The sequence below is a fragment of the Anguilla rostrata genome, chromosome 7, assembly GCF_018555375.3.
Source record: "Anguilla rostrata isolate EN2019 chromosome 7, ASM1855537v3, whole genome shotgun sequence".
Classification (NCBI taxonomy): Eukaryota; Metazoa; Chordata; class Actinopteri; order Anguilliformes; family Anguillidae; genus Anguilla; species Anguilla rostrata.
Window position 1 is genome coordinate 38,532,676 of NC_057939.1, and position 13,795 is coordinate 38,546,470.

The 13,795-nt window shown below is 47.8% G+C and overlaps 1 protein-coding gene across 3 annotated transcripts in view; it reads right to left on the bottom strand.

Annotated features, from left to right (window-relative positions):
* LOC135259644 (transcription factor COE3-like) overlaps positions 1-13,795 on the bottom strand; it is a 125,446-nt gene that overhangs the window by 16,438 nt on the left and 95,213 nt on the right. For all 3 annotated transcript variants that reach the window (XM_064344236.1, XM_064344235.1, XM_064344234.1), the window contains exon 12: positions 7,961-8,049. In XM_064344236.1, the coding sequence (XP_064200306.1) occupies positions 7,961-8,049 (89 nt within the window). The remainder of the gene's footprint in view (positions 1-7,960; positions 8,050-13,795) is intronic.

The window sequence follows — 13,795 nt, forward strand, 5'->3', positions numbered from 1 at the left end:
AACGACCCCCGCCACCCCCGCACCCCCCCCCCCCCCCCTCTCCTGGCGCGGGCTGATTTCATTAATCTCCATTATAAAACAGAAGTTACTTAATGTCTGTGACACCTAGCGGCTGCAGCGCTCTGCCTCGGGACCCGCTGGTGGACATCCGCCCCCCACACCCCGCGGCTCTGCCCTCCTGCGCTGATGACATGTTTCATTTCACGTCGCCTCTTGACTCCGCGCCTCTGTCTGTAGTCAATGGACAGTGACCCGCCTCTTGGCCTGTTTCCATTGGTTAATGACAGAAGATAATGACTGGCAAAACCTGTGTGTGTGTGTGTGAGAGAGAGAGAGAGAGAGAGAGAGAGAGAGAGAGAGAGAGAGAGAGAGAGTGTGCCTTTGTGTGCATGCTTGTGTGTATGAGAACAGTTTTGGATGGATGCATGTGTGTCTGCGTGTCTGCGTGAGTCTATTTGCCTCATTACATCTACGATGAGAATTCCACATTACCACAGGTTGTCTCTTCATTAACCAGGGCTTTTACCAAAGGGACAACAAATCTCTGCACTCATAGATGTGTAAGAACATTTGCAGTCATTGTACTATACTACGGAAAAAAGAGGAATTCCAGAAACACACATATTCCCTGAAGGACAACCAAATCCAGCCTTTAACAAATCTGCTTAATGAAAAAAGACCCATAATCATTTAAAAACATAATCACGTGTCAACTCATTAGAGGATCAGAGATACTAGCATTAGTCAATCAATCAATCAATTAATCAATAAATCAATCGGTCAATCAATCATTATTCATACAGCATGTTACATACACAGAACTGCACTGCCTTGTGCTTAACAAAAAAAGAAATAAAAGTCATTAAAAAGTAATGAAAGAAAGTAAATGAAAGACAAGGTAAAAGCATAAGAGACAGGTATAAAAAAACATCATTAGTATTCAACAGGGGGGTGGGAGGGGGGGTTGAGAGGTTAGGGCCCCTAATGCCAGTCCACACCCACCCACCCCCCCCCCCACCCCCGAGCCCCCCAGTTGTCCTCCTGTGGGCTGAGAGACAGCGCCATCGGATTCCTGTCAGGGTAAGTGCCAGCAATCAAAGCGCCGGTGCTTTACCGCCCGCGAAAGCCGGCCCGATCGATAGCCTAATGCACCAACTCCCCGTTATCATCATAATCTCTTATCGCATCCCCGCACCTCCACGCACAGGAGCCGCTGCCTCCCCCCCCCCCCCGCTGAGAGACTCACCACAGCCAGCTTAGCACGCTGGGATCCTCCCCTACCGATAACCACCTCTGATGACCATGTGGACTAGGGACCCCTCTCGATTCGGACATCTAGGTGATGTCAGCGTTGCAGCGTTCTAAGTATTGTGTGCAGGACACTGGATCTTATTTATAGATACGAATTAACCGAGTGGCAATTTAAAAACACCAATGCTAACTAACCACTGTGTGTAAAAAAATTATCTATAGGCTATACTTCCCTACTGTCACCACTTCATCTTTGCTAAGTGGTCAGCCAGCTTAGTATGATTTGTCTTGCTTCACTTCTCATGTTCATCCAGGGGTGCTTCCAGGGATTTTGGGCCCTGTGGAAACACCTCACGTTGGGCCCCGCCACCCCAGGTCTCCTCATCCCTGCAAAATTGCAGCACAATGTTTTGAGGGTCCCCGTCATCCAGGGCCTTTGGAATCATTCGAAATGCCTGCCATACGGCACCCCTGCATGCATCCTACTGCAGACATCTATTCACTCATAAACCAACTCATGGACCCATCCCAGGGTTCCTTGGGCTTCAGGTATGCTCACACATTTGTAGACCCACATTCAGTGTTGACCCTGTTCCTGATTCTCTGAATAAGAGAGAAAATATGCATCTGACAGACTCGGCCAATTGTTTCTCTAAGGCAAATGCTACATTGTCTGTCGCTGAGTCGCAAATTTCAGCATTTAAAGGTGCATTGTTTTACATTCCCTACACATGATTTTTTGTTGTTGTTACCTACAGTCCCGTTGTAATTCGCCGTGCAATGTAGAAACTGGGAAGTGGCAATGCGTAAGGACCGTTAAACTGAGTGGCGCCCTGAAAGTATGCGATGCAGAACATGTTTCAGTCACAAAGACTAAAACCTTGTCTGTGGTTTAAACCAGCGTCAATGTAATGTGCTGGGAGGGAGAGGAAAAAAAGGAAACAAAACCAGCCACAAACCTCAGCTGCCACAGGACGATAAATTAATCGGACGTCTCAGAGTAAAATATTGATGCATGTAGTCTACACAATCACCGCTGTCCAGTTTAGAATCTCGTCAGCGGTCTGAAGTTGTCTGAACACGGCATAAAATGTTCCATTTGAAATCAGAGGAATATGCTTACGTTTTTTCACGATTTTTTTGCATTTCCTGTGCCACCATTTTACATGAAACTGGGCCCAAAATCTATTTCCAGAAATTCAGCTTTAAAAAAAAATGCTTCAGCTAATCAAATTAGCATAGCTAGCAAGGTGTTAATTACAGCTTTTGAAAGTTTAATCTCAGGTTTTTAAGGCTATGATGACATTCATTCTGTCGAAAGTCTATTGTCATAAAACGGCTTATTAGAATCCCGAGAGATCTAATGAAAGCATGAATAATTTAAAATAAGTAAGTGCTCTGTTGCATTGGGTGAGAGAGCTCAATGCAGTGTGTTAGAGTATGCTGAGAGATCACAACCAAAAAAATGTCCCATTTTGGCAAAGGAGTTTGCTAGCTGCTACACATCGCTGGTTGCCAGCTCCATAAACAAACATACATATTTCATACCATGACCCCAGTGGCTGTTCTATATGGCTCTATCTTGGCCAATAATTTTTGAGAGAAGGATGCAGGTTATGGCGCAGTAACACTGCACGAGCAGGGTCCTTTCATGAAATCACAGAATGCACGGCGATAGTATCACCATCAACTAGAGGAAAGGGCTTTCCACTCAGATTTCACTCATCACTTCCAAAGATGGACAGATCTGACTTCGATAGTTTAAACCGCATGTTATTGCCTGAGGGTGAATGACACATCCAACTAAACTCCGTGGGCTTATTTTATTTTCAAGCTCAATTCTGGCGTATATTAGAAAATATTCCCTATGAATGAAACTTCTGAAAACTTTCGGTGAAGTACACTTGGTTCTAAACCACCACCTCAGCCAGAGGCTCTTCTGATTGGTCAGAGTTCAATGTTCCCTAGCCATGATGCGATCAGCATATGCATTGACCAAAGAAAACGATCAATTTAGTAGTTTAAAAACTAGATCAGCTAAATGAACAAAGAATATGGAATGGCTAACCGGTGCCTCATAGCATTGGTCCATGCTCTATGGCAGCAAACTGACCGAAAGTACAGTTGAATGTGTTGCTCGTACTTTAGGTCTTCACTTGAGGACTCAAAGGGACTGGAGGTAATGTGTATTTCAATGAAAGCTTGGCTCCCAATGGCTTGGTGTCGCTCCCCACGGCTTGACTTCTCTGAAAACAGCTTCCTATTGTTCCCATTTCTATTTTCTCTCCTTTTTCTCATTGTGCTCTGGCTCCTTAAGTACAAGATGGCTCCTTGGTTCTGAGCTCAGGGACACTGTGGAACCCCTGGCCAATGCATAGGAGCCCTTGGACAGGTACCTTAAAGATGATGAATCACCTGCAGCCTTTTTTGCTCAAAGACATAAGACGCGACGCCTCCCCAGGTCATGTGCAATACACCCTGAGGAAGAGGAGGTTCATTACGCCACCTGGATGGGCCGGTCTCATTCTCTACCGTTCTGCAGAGAAAAAGAAAATCTCCCGGTGGAACCTCATTTGTTTATGGCAACCTTCAACATTCTATCCAGACAAGATGCAGATCGATTGCATTGACTCAACCAAGAGGGACTGTCTCTATCATCCTCCTGATCTCACTGGCTAACACAACCCTGCCAACCCCCCTTTGCCATGGTCACAGTCAGTTAAGCTGTATAGTCAAATCCTGATAACAATAAGCTCTCAGGAATGGCATGACATTAGGAACTTAACACATGTATGCACATAACAGAGTTAAATATGCACCACCTGCAGGGGACTACCCAGGATTGTATTGACAGGACATGCTTGTACAAATTCACCTAGATGCCCTTTACCATTATGAGGACCTCCATGTGTTCCTTTTGATCACTTTGATCTTGTTTTATAGCCTTATTTTATGATTGGAACAACGTGCTTTTGCTTTCACATAGGCTAACAGCAAGATGACCTGTGTCCACAGGAGGAAATAGAAGGATAACACTGCAAAGATAAACAGGGCTAAGGGCTAAGCACAGGCACAACAATCAATATGAAGGACAGAACTACGCAACGTTCTGTACGTAGCACTACATTTCATCGGGGTTTGGATATCCGCTCCTCCAATCACAGCGTAGGGAAATTAACTTAAGGCTGAACAAATGATTAAAAAAACATTTTCATCACTAGAAGCAATGCACTGTGTTCTTTGTCTGTAACTTTGAGTCACAAATGTCATATTTACTATGTATTACACATATAATTATTACCCATTTATTTTTACTCCTGACCTGGTTAGTCCTGACCAACCTCAAAATTTGGGATGTAAAAATTGAGATAAAGAAAAATCTGTTCACATTATGGTCAATCTGATCAGAGACCTGAAAGTAAAAAAGACAGCAACAACAAACACAGGCTTTTTAATGCACTAAGACCGACTCAGCTTTTTTTGATGTGATATTTTTACCTTTACAGGTTTCTCTACCAAAAGAACATTTAGCACTACTTTTATTAGCATATTTACGCACGAGGTCTTTCACTTTCCCCCAAACATTCTGTAGTCTTGAGTACAGGAAATAAAAGCTGCAGGAAGGGACTTACACATTATGTGGTATGCGCATGGACTGAATGAGCCTTTCTCCACATAAAATTGGAAAAGTGGGGCATGTGGATATTTTCCAGGGGATGATTTAGTCTGTGTCTTGGAGGCCTTTGCCACCCGCAAAATGGGCGAGCCCAATGTATCTGGTGCCCAGTGCCCAGCTGGTAGTGGGACATCTGCCTGGTGGGTTTCATAGCCACCTGGCACCAGTCCAGAGAGTCTCAGGATGGGCTGGTGTTTCGGACAGGAGGGGTGCAGACACGCACGCCACTCCCTCCACAAGACGCACAGCCCCAAGGCAGCCTGCAGGCACACAGAGGGTGGACCCAGTGAAAGTGTGTGTGTGTGTGTGTGTGTGTGTTTGTGTCCATGTGTGTGTGTGTGTGTGTGTGCGTGTGTGTGTGTGTTGTGGTGCATGTGTGTGTGTGTGTATGCGTGTGTGTGTGTGCATGCGTGTGTGTGTGTGTGTGTGTGCGCGTGTGTTTGTGTGTGTGTGTGTGTGTGTGCATGTGTGTGTGCACGTGTGTGTCTGCGAATACGCATGTGTGGTTGTGTGGTTTGCGTGTGCGTGTCTGTGTGTGTGATGTGTGTGCGTGTGTGTGTGTGCGTTGTGTAGAGGATGCCTGTGCGGATGTGTGTGTATGTATGTGCATGTGTGTCGAGAAAGAGCACACAAAAGTGTGAGTGTGAGCATGTAAAAGAAGTGTGCAACAGCCGTCTGAGAAATAGTGTGAATTAAAGGTACATGTGAGCCTTAGTACGATTCCACACTGAATCAACCTAAGAGGGCTCTTCAGTAATAAAGTTGTCTTGTTTACGTGACCACATTTCACATTAAATTACAATAACCTGGGAATGCTCGGATAGGAGACTCGCCTTGCGCCGTAAAATGCGCTACCGTTTCCTTTATGGAGGAGGGGGTCTTGAATCAGATCCATATTTTCAATAAATCTGGAGTGGGACCCGTCCACTCGCAGCCAAGGCGGACTGGAAATGAAATTAAAGGCAAACACGATACGGACCGCCCCCCCCCCCCCCCCAAAGGTCATCGGCAAGCACAGCTGGCTCTCGAAACGCTCCATCTATCGCCCTGCCTCCGAAGAGCGGGGAGAAGGGGGAGGGGGGGGATAGAGGGGCGTGTGCGGGGGGGCCAGCTCCCCTTGTAGCCACCCGGACTTAATTCAATAACTCAGCGCCGGTTCGATTGGACCGGCTCGGGCCGTCTCTCCCTCTGCGGGACGCTCCTAGCGCCCGCTCGCGGGTGTCTTTCCGGGCTCGGAGGGGAACGGGGGGGGGGGGGAAGCGTCGAGCGCGCCTGACGGGAACCTTAATGGACGGGGGCGCACCGAGCGTCTCGACGCATCAGCAAGCCCGGGGAACGCGACGGGCCCGCTCGAAAGCCGCGTCCGCTCCGAGACCGCCGGCGCCCGCGACCGATCATTTATTCATACGCGCGAGCCGCGTCGATATCTCAGAGGCTCGGAGGACCCGAGGAACAGAAAAAAAAAAAAAGAAAAAAATCCAATCTCTTATTCAGTTTTCTTGTGAATAAAAAAATAATAATAAAACTGATAAGAATATTCTCCTCCGCCCCAGATGGAGGCTTCAAAGGGGCCAGACAATGCGTGTCTTGCCATTAGTATCAATTTACAAATAAACCGCTTTTTTTGGTGACTGGATCTGAGATGTCAGATTTTGATAAATGGCTTCAATTTGGCAGCTGTTTTAAGCTGTCAGTCCCCATCTCATTGTATCGCCTCCTACAGCAGTTCTCTGCCCAACGGAATCTCACTCACTTAGCCGCCCCGGTTTTTTTTTTTTTTTTCTTTTTAGGGGGGAAAATAATCTTTTCGCGCTAACTAGGCGGCAAAGCGCCGAGGGCGAGAGGGGAGGGAGGCTCTGGTACGCTCCGACCGTGGGCGCGCACGTGCGTGCGTCCGTCCGCGCTTTTACGCGCGCGTGCGAGAGAGAGAGAGCGGGAGAGCGGGAGAGGTGGCGCGAGACAAGGAGGGAGGGAGAGATGAGTTTGAAACGCTGCCGAAGTCTTGCTCTCCCTCACGCCTCGCTTTAGTTCCTGTTCCCGCGGCGACAGGCCGTCCGCGCGGACAGCGCGGCTCACACCCGCACGCAGCTCGCGCGTCGCTTCAGAGGAAATGCGTTTATTTTCTCTCTTTTTTTGGTTGCGTCGCATAACCAGCCGTTTTTGTTAGCGGAGCAAACGCGGTGTTTTTTGAGAAATGGGATCGGACCATTGTCCCAGGCGCTAGAGCGAGTCAGTTCTGCGCAGTGGTGGGGGGTCGGGGGAACGGGCGCATTTTTGACCTGCGTCCGACTCCGAATGAAATCAAGAGAAATCAACGAAGCTCAGCCAAGGATTTGCCAGTGAGAACAACCGGCGTAAAGTCCACTGCACACTTGCGACTGACATCCAATATCTATTTTTATAAATACTTATAAATTCCACATTTTGAATCATATGCATGTTAAAATGCAATACAGTTATAGCAAAAAAACAGATATATAAACATACTGTATAAAAAAGTGGCAGCAACTAATACTGAGTGTCAAGTATCACATATTGATGATAATATTCGCAAGATTTTCTGTGCAGAAATTTCTTCTCACAATAGAAGTTGCAACAATATCTTTTATAGTGCACCACTCATCCGATAAGATCTTTTTTTCTTCAGTCACGTGCCAATATGCACTTTGAAAACACTTAAACTGCTCATTCATGGCTTGTTAATAATAATATTTTAGTGCTTTACCTAATGCGTTTACAAGTATTCTATTACTAGGAAAGTTCTTACTGTCCAATATAAAATAAATAGCCTGTAAGTACTGTGGATATCCAGTGCTACAGTACTAATCCTGATTACAACTAAAGTACTTTGAATTACTAAACATAAAATAAAAGGCATCCATTGGAGAATAAATGTATGATTTTACAGTTAACGACATCAACATGGTGGCCTTTCATCAGGCGTCTGTCTGAGATTTAAAATTCGGCCATGCCTGAGGCTGATACGTGCCCACCCTTTGCCCTTTAACCTCTGACCCCATCCCCGAGTCCTACCTTGGGTAGTCTCTCCGGGTCTCCCGGGTGTCTGGGAATGACCTTCTGTAACCTCTGGAAGCCGTAGTCGATGGTGGGCTCGTTCAGGGCTAGGCAGGAAGAAGAAGCCAGGGTGAGAACCACTCAGTCAGAGTTAGAGTATGAGCGGGTTAGCATGAACCCACGCGCCCTGGCACAAACAGCAATGAGGGCACCACAGGAAAAAAGGACAAAACAACGGCGTACGTCACCCTATTCGCCACGAGCCAACAGAAGTGGACGCAACGTTAATGCGCACGGGTCACTTGTGAATCCGTTTCATGAAGGATGGTTCCTTCCTCTGGACGAGTCACAACTCAACACTCAATACATCTTAAAATGTAAATTGACAGCCTATCTCAGAATATTTGCGCAAATATCACTCTGATGAAAATAAGGACCGCTGACACATTTTATTTTTATTTTTTTTACAACCTGTGCTTTGACATACTGTATATGTGAAGTGTTTTGACGTTTGAATGGGGAGAAAGCAAACATGAAAGCTTCACTTTAGCGCTGATGTACAGAGGGCGCCGGGGTGCGTATAATGACTCCAAACGCAATGCAAGAAGGCCCGCCGTCGGTGTGTTATGTATAGCGCGGCTGAAATTGCTTTCTGCGCGCAAATCGGCAGCGGTAGGCGCGTGTTCTAAAACGCCCGAACAGCGGAACGAGCCAATGAGCGCGCGACCTACCCCGACAGGGCACTGACACGCGTCACCTCAACCGCGATTTCTGATTCGTGCTCTGCGTGCCGGGTGAGTCCGTTCTTCCTCCGCCTATCCGCGCTAGTTCCGGTCGGCGGCGGCGGCGGCGTCGCCCGTAAAGCTCGCGCTCTGGGGGGGGGGGGAGTTCGTCCACCGCGTGGCGCTCCTTTGCGCTTCCGTTCCCCGCTCTGTCAGAGCTCCACAGCGCCCGTCCCGTTTTGATAAGCCGGGCCGTGAGAGAGCCTCCGTTTTCACCCGTCCCCCAAAAAAAAACCGTGTCCTTCCACACACACACACACACACGCACCGTTTCACGCTAATTCAATTTCATTACCCTCTCGCTCGCTCTCTCTCTATCTCTCTTCTCAGCCCCCCTCCCTCGCCCCGAAAGCGTCGGCTCGCCGGTTAATTCCGTTCTCCCGCGCGAACGCCGCCTTTTTCCCGCCGCGGCTTCCATTTCTCTCTTCTCCGAACGCGGAGGGGAGAGAAAAGAAACACCCGGAAACGACTTAAAGAAATTTCTCCGTAATCAAGCCCATTAATCATAAAAGGCTGTCAAATTTGACTTTGGGGACAATTTGTCAGCCGCCGCGCCCACTCCGCCTTCGTCGCCGGCACCTCTTGTATTTCCGTAAGGATGATTGACACTCCAAATGCCGGCGAGTAGAATAGCTAGTTTGGGCTAATATGCATAACCGCCGCTTTCATGAATAAGAATAAGGCCGCGGCGCCGGGGCCAGGCCTTCTCAAAGGCCCCGGCTGCCGTGGTTGCGGTGGCAAATAGATGTTATTACCGCTATAACAATATTTGTTTTCTTTTCCCCCGGAATGAGACACCTCGAGCCGCTAAATCAAATTTGCCCGAGATGGTCTCACATGTAGAGGGGAAGAAAGGGGCTTTCGGGGGGGCGGGTGGGGTGCTTACGTGTGCACGTGTGTGTGTGTGCGTGTGTGTGTGCGTGCGTGTGTGTTTATGCATGAGTGTTAATGCCGATGTGTGAGTGTGAAAGATAGTAAAGGAGAATGAATACAGGATTGTGTGTGTGAGAGAGACAGAAAGAGTATAACTTTGTGCTCGTGTGTGTGTGTGTGTGTGTGCATTTGTTTGTGTGCGTGTGTGTGTTTATGCGTGTGTTAATGCCTGTACGTGAGTGTGAAAGATAGTAAAGGAGAATGAATACAGGATTGTGTGTGTGAGAGAGACAGAAAGAGTATAACTTTATGTGTGTGTGTGTGTGTGTTTGTGCGTGTGCGTGTGTGTATGTTGTGGGTGTGTGTGCTGCTGCGACCTCTTGCCCATCACTGGTCAGCAACTCGGCACGCTCCATCAGGACCTGCAGTTCAGGGCAGCTAGCTTATTCTTTTTCACTTGGCTAAATGAACACAAAACATGCTGTACGGGTACCCACTGTAAGCTTGACAGGAAACTGAGCTGCTTGACTGGCTCAGGGACTGAATTACACACTGCATGTTTATGTTATGTATTTGCACTTTACGTTATGATATATGTTAAAGGCTTTTCTTAAGGATGCTGCATATGAAGAGGACATGTCATATATGTACTGAGAATACTGGTAAGGTATGAGAGTTCCGGTCCTCACAATCTTAGGAGCTGAGGAACATTATTATTATTATTATTATTATTATTATTATTATTTTGATTGTTAGTTAAATTGCTGTTGTCATAGTATACCTGGAATCTTGCCTGGCTGAAGTCATGCCAATAAAATATAATTTGAAATGTATTTTTAACTGAATGAGAGAAAGAAGGCGTGGAGAGATGAAGAAAGACAAACCGAGACAGAATGACACAGAAAGAGAGTTGAGCAGTGACACAGAAAGATGGAGACACATACAGAGGGACAGAAGGGGAGGGGTTGATACTGTACAGTATGTAATGTGAGCTAGTAGCACAGAGAGAGAGATAGAGAAGGGGAGAGAGAAAGATATTCCCTTCTCTGGGAACTCTTGTTTTAATGATCCTCTCAAAGCGGCACAAGGCCACCGTGCCAGACAGGCCCACCCCTCTGAAATTAAACCCATTACTTCTCCTTATTAAAATCCCCGCGCCCTCTGACCCCTGCGCCCCATTGGCCGCCAGGCGGGGGCCGGCCCTTCAGCCAATCGATAGGGCTAGCTCCCCCCCCCCAACCCCCACCCCCCCACCCCCCCGGAGAGCCCGGGTAATTGGAGAGCGGCGGCGCGAGGCTTGAGCCCTGACACCCCCCTCCCCCTCCCCCTTCCCCCCACCCCGTGCATTACACAGCCGATATGAAGATAGATTGCCTGATTTAGTGTAAACATATGCTGCAATTCCAGCCATCAGTGCCACTTTCTCCATAGTAATTTGTATTGATTTTTCGGCCATCCCCGCGACTCCAGGCCCTGACGTGTGATTAGAGGGGGGGAAGATAATGTAGTTCTCTCTGGGAGAGAGTGCGTAAGAAGGAGCGAGAAAGAGAGAGAGAGAGAGCGAGCGGGTTTTGATTATTTATTTATCGCTCTCTCTCTACCTCTCGCGCGCCCTCCGTCACTCTCTCTGTTCTCATTCGCTTTTTTCTCACACCCTTTTTGTCTCGCTTTCTCTCATTCCCTCGCCCCCCCCCCTCCTTCCCTCCTTGTATTTTTTCTTGCTCTGAGTCCATCCCTCTCTCCTGTTCCCTATGACGGTGATCTGCTGATCAGGTAATGTCTATGGTGACAAACATAAGAGGGTAATCTAAAGGTAACTGGGGATGGGGGGGGTGACACCGGTAAATGTGATTTCTATTGACACGCTGGAGGCAAATTGCAAAGAACAGGGGTCCGTTAAGGCCACAGGGGTGGGGGTGGGGGGGTTGGGGTTTTATCGGTAGAAGATGCCTTTGAATGTTCAGTACAGAGTAGGCAATCCTAGAAAGGAAGAGCTGCTTCAGATTTATTAGCCCAGTTAATATCATTTTTACAGATCACCTTTTCTTGGGACCGCGCAATAAGACCTCAATGCACGTTCTTTGCATGACTTGCCCTTAGCAAATGATGCGTTACCTACAGTCAGCGGTCGGACCACTGAAACACTGGGGCGGTACACGGTCCGCAGCGATTCCGCGCTCCCAGCCTGATCGCCAACATGTCTGCGCCTCAGACCTCTTTTTTGCAGCGAGCGCCGACACCGAATCGGAGTAACTGGACCTCTCTCTCTCTCTCTCTCTCTCTCTCTCTCTCGTGATGAGACGCGTAGGTCTCGTTTGAGGACGAGAGAACTCATTTGGACCAAACACCCCTCTTAACCTCTGCGGCTAACCTCCGCGCGTCTTCACAAATCCCAGGACTTTTCCTGGAGCAGCGTTTTAATCAGCGGCTACGCCGGGGCCCTCCCCTCGCGATCGATTTTCGCGCCGCGCTCCGCTCGAGGCCTCTCGTTTCAAGCAGAAGCTTCTGGAAACAAGGGCGGAGAGCACAGCTAGCTAGCTCTTACGGCGTTCTTGCAACGTGAGGACGTGTCGCTGACCAGGGGACTACGCTGTGAGAGCACAACGTTATTGGCGCCGTTTCTCATACCGCCGCTCCAGTTTTAATGCTTTCACATGAAATATACCGAATTATCAAATTAAACAAGTCTCTCGCACCGTGTAAAATATCTGTATCCATCGATAAGTATATGCAGATATGTTTTTCAAGGATTTTAACAGAACTTCCTTTTTTACTTCCATAAAAGTTTTTTCTTATTTATTTTTTTTTTACTGATATTAAAGGAAAGATTTGTGGACCTTATTCACAATATTTAATTATAAAGTGTATTAGTGTAGAGCCACATTTTTTTAGTGTGCTTGCATACCCCTATTGGCTGTCATTGGTGTATATTATGCTAATATATGTACATCCAATTAATGATGCAGGATTAGGACAGAAAAACATCTATGGTCATGTGAGCCCCTGTGCACTGCATTTTAACTCTCAAATAACTAAGAAAACTCCCATTATTAATCATTTTCCCTGTTGTGACCCATTTTAAAATAAATTCTACCCTTTCAGACCTGTGCTGGGTCTTCATTAAGATAAATGCATCCTGGAAAAACCCGGCTCATGTGAAAACATCATGTAGTGATTAATTTAAAAATAAATAATTTGTTATTTGGGAGTTACTAAAGGTGTGTGTCGACTCTTTTATATTTTAGATATTGCGTAATATTTTGTAAATATTATTAGTACATTGGCTTTTTGTATTCTTAAAATAATAACGACAATAATGAAGGAACAGAAAAGTGATGCTAGCATATCTATTTGGTCCGGCTTTTTCTCTCGCCACTGCCCGCTGACAGATGATAGTGTTCCTGCTTCCCGCTGATGCTGTGTTTACCGGATAGAGCAGGGGAAAAAAAAAAATGAGACGGAACGCCGTCGAGCCCCACCTCCGACGGTCCCCGTCGGCTTTTTCGGACAGCGGTGATGCCCCGAATGAAAGCGGAGTCATGCGTCCGTCCGGAGCAATCCCGCCTCCGCATTTCTCGCATTCCGCATCGCCCCGGAAACCACTCTGCCCGTCGTGGCCTTCCCGCGCGGCTCCGACATTACGTCGAATGGTAGCTGACGGCCCATATAAAGCACATGATCAAGGCCCTCGCCGAGCCGTCTGATGGAATGGCGTTTTTTTTTTTTTCCTGAAGGGCCAGGAGGCGAGCCGCGGCGCGGCGGGTAAATTCCCATTTCCTTCGCGATTTGCCGTCGGTACGAGGCTCCGATGCGCCTCTCACCCCCCCCGTCGCATACAAATGTGTGTTTTAGATTACGCTTCCCCCCCCCCCCCTTCTCCCCGCTGAAAAAAAAGCGTCCCCGCTCGCTCGGCGGGGCGCGATGGATTTGGGGGGACGAGCCGTCGGTCCCGTCGGCTGGAAATCGTGACCGTTCGTGACATCGCGCTGTCGCCCTGTTGACAGACTAACGCCTCTAAACAGGCGGCTGACCTGACACCAATTGGTCTTCGCGCTCGACTATCGATCGCCCCGTATTTCTCCATTCCCTAATTTCTCTCATTCACACTCAGGCATGGAAAGAGAGTGTCTGTGCCTGTACTCTGCAAAGGCAGAGACGCGTACAGTACGCGCACAATGGCAATCGTGCAAAGATACGT